General features: G+C 34.1%; 1 protein-coding gene and 1 long non-coding RNA gene across 2 annotated transcripts; one reads left to right on the top strand and one right to left on the bottom strand.

Annotated features, from left to right (window-relative positions):
- Positions 1–2013: 2013 nt before the first annotated feature.
- LOC111885402 (uncharacterized) lies at positions 2014–4094 on the top strand. The gene is made up of 2 exons (XR_008226401.1): positions 2014–3707; positions 3787–4094. It is a non-coding gene; the product is annotated as an uncharacterized LOC111885402 (long non-coding RNA).
- A 1070-nt stretch (positions 4095–5164) lies between these two features.
- Positions 5165–6679, bottom strand: LOC111885403 (protein FAR1-RELATED SEQUENCE 5-like). Its single transcript, XM_023881667.1, has one exon. The coding sequence runs from the start codon at positions 6677–6679 to the stop codon at positions 5165–5167; it is 1515 nt and encodes a 504-aa protein (XP_023737435.1).
- Between the last annotated feature and the right edge of the window lie 1095 nt (positions 6680–7774).

Raw genomic sequence — 7774 nt, 5'->3', positions numbered from 1 at the left:
TGCCTTAGACCCGTTCTTACTGGAAGGAAACTCACCTCGAAAAGTAGCTACCGAAAGTTTGACTGATAGACGTCTAACTACTACACCGGTAATCCTCCGGCTACAAATCCATGAACATAGGTTAGCCACTCATAAATACCCTTAGGTCAATTGACTGACCCACCCCTGGTCCAAGGTCAACTCCTTGGTCAAATTCAACTTCCATTTGACTGGACTCGCCGAGTCATGGCACAGACTCGTCGAGTCCTTCTCCTACTAACCCGGTCCTACTCGCCAAGTCCCTCTTCCCACTCACTGAGTCACCCTTAACTCACTACTTGGGACTATAGAACCGACTCGGGATCCGAATCGTCGAGTCCAAGAACAACTCGCCGAGTCCCCACGAGCAGATCTCCTACTCGCTTCCAAATCCTCACCAGAGCATCCCTTATGAGGATTTGGGTTTCTGGGACTATTGCTACACGTTAAATTGCTAATTTTGCATGCAGATACAAAGGGTTGGACCTTCAATACTTAAACCCCTCTTACTCAGTAACAGTTCACACGACTCGCCGAGTTTGAAGAACAACTCGTCGAGTTCCAGGCAATCTTCATAGGACTCGCCGAGTTGTTCTTCCAACTCGCCGAGTCTAAGACCATCTTCATAGAACTCGCCGAGTTCCTCTTTGGGACTCGCCGAGTCCCTTCGACCCACTTCCCATACAGACCAAAATTGAGACATGCAACGCTTCTAAACCATAGATCTATGCTCCTAGGGCATGCTTATCACGTAAAGTTGCAAACTTTACGTGCATGCATGGCCCTATAAGCTCAAAAAGGCAAATCCAAGCTCTTTAAGAGGTCATACACTCACTAGGGACCTCAATAACCCCAACCATAGAGACTTTACACTTCTAAGATGTCCATAAGGTCCAAATCTGAAGTCCTTTCAGAACATAGAGCATAACACATGGAGCTTGAGGTTTTTGGGCTTAAAAACCACTAATTTGGGACAAAAAGGGGATCAAATGAACTAGTGATCATGGTAAGAACTTTTCTACTTGAATGGAAGCTTCTCACAGCGTAGATTCCGGATCTACCTCCCCTCTTTGCACACTTCAACCTCTTCCTTCTTCTTCTTCTAAGCTCCAAACCTTCTTTACAAAGCTAAAATCACTCTCAATAACAATATGGGGGCTAGGGTTTCTCTCTACAGCTCTCTAGAAGTGTTAAGGACAAAGGAGACCAAGTTAGAGCGTTTAAATAGGGTGCAAACACCCGGATTAGGGTTTTTACCCAAACAGGGTCTACTCGCCGAGTCCAAAGCTTAGACCCCGCGTCTCATCCCCCTTCTACTCGACGAGTTGGTACTTCAACTCGCCGAGTCCAAGGCAAAATGCATAATTAAGACATATTAATTACAAGGATTACGTACCAGGAACCTGGTGATACATTTAAGGATTTTATACAAACTATCAAAAATTTATGACTTTCAAATGACAATGATTAACATACAACAACATATCCAAACTAATAAGTTAAGTATAATATGTTCAAAGTTAAAGACATAATTTTATTAGTAGAAGTAAAATATATTATTTTAATATTCAAGTTTGATTCAGGTTTTATACTAATTTAACATTAATTAACCAATTTATAAACATTATTAGAAAGAAAAATTAAAAAATCATAGGAATTTCAAATACATGTAATGAAAGAAAAATATTTATTTTATAGTATATATATATATATATATATATATATATATATATATATATATATATATATATATACATGTTTTTTTAAACAAATAAATGTAATTATAGTTAAACATAATCAAGTTTTTCTCTTTTGTTCGAAATACTTTTTAAAAAATCTTTATATATATATATATATATATATGGAAAAAATGAATATACCTTTAAGGGTATATAACTTTAGGTACCCACATAATCAAAACTACACCGTTTTATCTCTTATTTAATTCCATAATCGGCTGATATCATCGAACACAAAAATTCCTTTCTAATTTCACATCATTTGTTCCTGATGAAGAGCATCAGTTTGAGTCCAAGGCCGATGTCGGAGCCTCCAAGACTTATCCTCAGCAAGCCGGCACCATTCGCAATAATGCTTATATCGTCATCAAGAATCGTGCTTGCAAGGTTAACTTCTTTCTTCAATCTCAGTTTTGTTTTGGAAAATCCTTGTGTTGCGTAGTTATATTTTTTATTTAATTGTGTTAATTTTTAGACAGTTTTGCGTCAATTGTTTTTCAATTATGCTGTTAGGGGTTAGGGTTTTTGTTGCTTTTCGTCTGTTTCAAGTCAACATGTTTGTATGTCTTGATTTTGCTTAATACGAAATGACCCTCTTCCTTCATCTTCCTTAAACCTAGCCGCTCATCTACCCCATCTCTTCTGTCGTTGTCGGAGATCGGAGACCGGAATTAGCTTCATTTTTCATGTTGGCATCTTCGTTTTTTCTGCCTCTCTAAATCCGGAGTCTAAAAACAACTAGATATGCTTCTTATTTTTGACATTTACTTCGTTAAAACATGAAAAAATCTTGGTAGTCGTAACAAATGTTTTCGAAATTGGGTAATCTTTATCCAACCAGGTTCGTTTTTGGTTGATAAATGTAACTTGATTTTTTAGGAAATCCTCATTTTGATATGTAATTTGAACTGATTGATTTTAGAATTCATCATTTTGATATGTAATTTGACCTGGTTGTTTAAGAAAGCCTCATTTTGATATGTAATTTGACCTGATGGTTTAAGACATCCTCATCTTGAAGTGGGTGATCTGCTGAAGACAAATCTGATTGAATTCAGCTATAAGCTTCAAAAACATGGAATTGTAGGACTTTGACTTTTGTTTTTGCTTAGTTTAATGGGTCCTTTGTTGTCTTGTTTCCTCTAATATAATTTAATTGAGTTGTTTGTCTCATTACAGGAAAGTATGTATCATTACAGGAAAATAGTGAACAAGTGATCGACTTTAATTCTGTAATTGGTGGTTTTTGTTATTTTAATTAGGCTGGCCTTGTTTTTAGTGGGATTAAACCAAACCATAATTTTAGAACACTAACCAGAATTTTATTAAAGGCTTCAAGAATATTTTGTTGAAGCCATCGTGACTTTTAATCCTAACATTGTAACATAATGACGAAATTACCCCAAGACTAGATTATATTAACGTCTATAACCGTTACTAATATTTAATCGCTAAGTAATAAATAATGATATATCTTTCATATAATCAGTGAACCACTATATTGTTGTGTTTTTGTGAGAAAAAGTTTAATTTAGAGGCTTTATATTATCCATGTTTGGTTTCTTATTGTTTAGTTTAAGGGGTATTTTTATGTCAATTTTATAGTCGACGGTGAACGAGCAGCGGTCAACTGTGCACCCCACTTGACTTCCGGGCTGGATCAGCCACTGTCCATGATCCTTTTAAATGTTTATTGATGCCCCTTATTTAAATTGGTTATTTTTCTTTAATATCACAATTCAGACATATTATTTATTTATAAATTTATATATTGAAGACATTAAATTATTAATCACTATTCTATTGTGAAATGTAACATGGTACTATGTTGTGGAAGTTTCCACCTCCAATACTGGCAAGCATGGTCATTCCAAGTGTCACTTTGTTGCAATCGAGATTTTCAACAGGAAAAAGCTTGAGGATATTGTTCCATCATCCCATAATTGTGATGTATGTAATATTACTGCTCTTTCTCATTTTAATTATTCTCTTCATTTTTCTAATCGCACTATTTTTTTCGCTTTTACAGGTCTACAGTGTCATTTGTACCGATTACCAGCTAATTGATATGTCTGAAGATGGATTTGTATGATAGTCTCTACTCTGGATTTGGAGAGGGGAAGGACCTGGTTGTGACTCATATGTCAGCAACGGGAAAGGAACAGATTTGTGCTCTCAAGGACATTGGCCCCAAATATACAATTCAAAAAATCCATAACCACCACACTATAATATATTATAAAATTTGAAGAAAACAGAAAAACAAGTCATGTTTTTATTTTGTTTTATCATGTAACATATGTTTATGTTACTTATCAAAATTAGAAATTGAAATTCTTCGCTTTTGGTCATATTGTTTTTGTGAGTTATCAAAATTAGCAATTGAAATTCTTCGCTTTTGGTCTTATTATTTATGTGACTTGAACTTTCCTATCCTTAAGTTCTTGAGGATTACCATCATTGGCACAGGGGCAAAATCGTCCAACAATTTTAAAAACCATCAAATGTATGTGTAGATTAACACAACACTAACCAAAATGACAGCCTACTTTCATTCTTAACCTAGAATTGCAGAAAAGTTTTGTTTTGTACCCAAATGACAGTTTTATTTCATTTTAACCCAAAATTGCAGAAAAATTTCGTTTTGAACCCAAAATGACAACCTACTTTCATTTTTAACCCAAAATTGTAGAAAAGTTTCGTATTTAACCTAAATGACAGCCTATTTTTAATTTTAACCCAAAATTCCACAAACATTTAGTTTTTAACCCAAAATAGCATTATACTTCCATTTTTTTCACAAAAAATCCTCATAATTTTGTTTTTTTCACAAAATAGCCTCATAATTTTGTTTTTTTCACAAAAAATCCTTGTAATTCTGTTTTTTTTCACAAAATACCCTCATAATTTTTTTTTTCACAAAATACCATCGTATATTCGTTTTTTTCACAAAATACCCTTATAATTTCATTTTTTCACAAAAAATCCTCATAATTTTGTTTTTTTTCACAAAATACCATCATAATTCTATTTTTTCACAAAATACCCTCATAATTTTGTTTTTTTCACAAAATACCATCATATATTCGTTTTTTTCACAAAATACCCTTATAATTTTGTTTTTTCACAAAAAAATCCTCATAATTTTGTTTTTTTCACAAAATACCATCATAATTCTGTTTTTTCACAAAATACCCGCATAATTTTGTTTTTTTTACAAAATACTATCATATATTCGTTTTTTTTTTCACAAAATACCCTCATTCGTTTCAAATTAAAATTCTTAAGAAGCATCAATATTCATACATTGTTTGTGTCTAAAACATGAAAAACGTGCAGTTAACCAAAAAAAAATGTCATGAAGCATCTACTTTTTCTTTTGCCCATAGAAACAACACATATCATCATTATGTCTCTTGCAACGATTCATCCGCCTGATACATGAAGTCTTCATCTTCTTCGGTAGCCCTTCGTGACTCAACTGCTTTGTCGTATTGTACAACGAATTCATTTAACATGGTCCTCGAGTTAACAAATCCATCAAAAAATGAATTAATACTCTCACTTCGTCCGGTTGTGGTCATACCAGCAAAGAAAATATCCTTCAAGAAGGGTTTAGCCCAATGTATACGTTGGTTATACATGTCACTAAGCCAACAATTGCTTTCCAGTTCATACTTAATTCGCATATCTTCCCATGTTGCTTCAAATTGTTCAACGGTGTCACTATTTACCCATCGTCTGTGTGTTTCTTGAAAATCACTATAACGGGAAACATATGACCGAAGGTGCTCAGTTTCATGCTTCCTAATATGCCATGAACAAAAGCGATGTCGAGTATTTGGAAACACTTTTCTTATGGCATTGCCCATAGCTTTGTCTTGATCGGTAATAATTGCCTTCGGATACTTGTCAAACATACATTTAAGGAAATGTTCAAATAACCATTCAAATGTTTCTTCCTTTTCATTTTCAAGCAATGCTCCACCAAAAAGTATAGACTGCCCATGATGATTCACCCCGGTAAAGGGAGCAAAAGGCATCTTGAATTTGTTAGTCATATAAGTGACATCAAACACAACAACATCTCTAAATTTTGTATATGCGTCTCTTGATCTACCATCAGCCCAAAAGATGTTTCTAGGATACCCATCATCAGACAAATCCACAACAAAATACTGGTCACTGTCAACTAATGTTTTATCTTGAAAATGTTTTATAAGTCCATAAAACTCCTTATCTCTATGTTGTTTTCGATGCTCAGATAAAACATCAGCACATTGCTTTGATGTTACATCAGCTACATTTGAGGTTTTTAGTGTATTAACAGCCTTTTTAATCTGAGAAGGTTTCAACCCTGCTTGACCAAACTGCACCATAAGAGATTTACCTTCTATTGAACGGTGAAAATTGCTATGAGATCGATGCTTCATCACCTTCGTAGGTGTCATGGTCAAGTCGTGATTGTGTGTGTCATGAAACGAGTCCACCAACCATTTTCCATCCTCCTGTCTTGTTATTCGAAGCTTTGCCTGACATCCGGTTCTAACATCTCTACGACGCTTTTTCTCATTTTCACTTGAATCATTTTTGTCCATCCGTTTGAAACCTTCTTTGTTGCATACATATATTTTCCGAAAAGGCTCATTTGTTTTAGGATTTTTAATTGTGTCGTCTCTACGTATACCAAATCCATGCAAAAATGAATAATCATTATAAAATGTATAGGCATCATCGGGTGTATCAAAAACCTTTCCTAGTATCCTTTCATCATCAACATCATTTTCGTGAATTTCAATGTTCACACCGAAATCGTTAACTTCTTCTAATTCATATGTTGCTTCCACAAAATCGTTCGTGTCAACATTTTCATATATATACGGTTCTATAGCCTGATCAGCTGCTTCGGTTTCAAATACCATGGTCTGCACAAAACCACAAGTAAAAGACAATAAGAACTTGACTCTATTAATGTCATGCTAGAAACTTTTTAGAGATAGCCTAACTTTTTCATTATATCAAAAGCAAAAGCAACTTGAATGTGAATAAATGATTATATTAATAAAGAGTTATTAATCTAACATTAATTATTCTACATTGAGAGGTCGTCCACCTTCACCGAGTTGTTGTTTAGTAGTAGATTGATTCTTTTGGAATGTCCCATGCTGAACGTAATTTCTACCAACCAATAATTGGGCTAACTACAACATAATCAACTGAATTAAGGGTGTCAATAATCGATATACCTGATGGAGGCGAGTTGCTGTTTATGGCGTTTCTCCTCTATGAAGCATCGACTAATATCCAATTTTGTAAATTTGGTTTTTTTTTATGATTTCAGTCAGTGAAGCAGTTAACGAAAGTATATCTTCAACGTTTTTTTTATGAGTTCTGTGAATTACTCATCACTGAAAGAGAAAGCATAAAACCAATTTTTTTTTCTCCAGAAGGACGATGAAGGAATTGCCGACTGCCGATCAAGGAAAACAAAATCGATTGAATTGGACTGCTATATCTTCATCGTTTTTTTTATGAGTTCTATGAATTACTCATCACTGAAAGAGAAAGCATAAAACCATTTTTTTTTCTCCAGAAGGACGATGAAGGAATTGCCGACTGCCGATCAAGGAACGCAAAATCGATTGAATTGGACTGTTATATCTTCAGCGTTTTTTTTTTTTTTTTTTTTTTTTTTTTTTTTTTTTTTTTTTTATGAGTTCTGTGAATTACTCATCGCTGAAAGAGAAAGCATAAAACCAATTTTTTTTCTCCAGAAGGACGATGAAGGAATTGCCGGCTGCCGATCAAGGAACACAAAATTGATTGAATTGGACTGCCGATCAAGGAACAAAAAATCGATGGAATTGAGTATAAGGAAACACGTACTAGAAAAAGGAAATTGTTTTTTTTTTTTATTTTCAGAAAATTAAACCATTTAACAAAACTACGTAGTTTTGATTATGTGGGTACCTAATGTTATATACCCTTAAGGGTATATTCACTTTTCCCTATATATA

The sequence above is a fragment of the Lactuca sativa genome, chromosome 9 (assembly GCF_002870075.4).
Source record: "Lactuca sativa cultivar Salinas chromosome 9, Lsat_Salinas_v11, whole genome shotgun sequence".
Taxonomy (NCBI): domain Eukaryota; kingdom Viridiplantae; phylum Streptophyta; class Magnoliopsida; order Asterales; family Asteraceae; genus Lactuca; species Lactuca sativa.
This window is presented reverse-complemented; position numbering and strand designations above follow the sequence as displayed.

Bases quoted from the DNA above. Each gene is read 5' to 3' on its own strand.
- LOC111885403 (XM_023881667.1), bottom strand. From the start codon at position 6,679: ATGGTATTTGAAACCGAAGCAGCTGATCAGGCTATAGAACCGTATATA.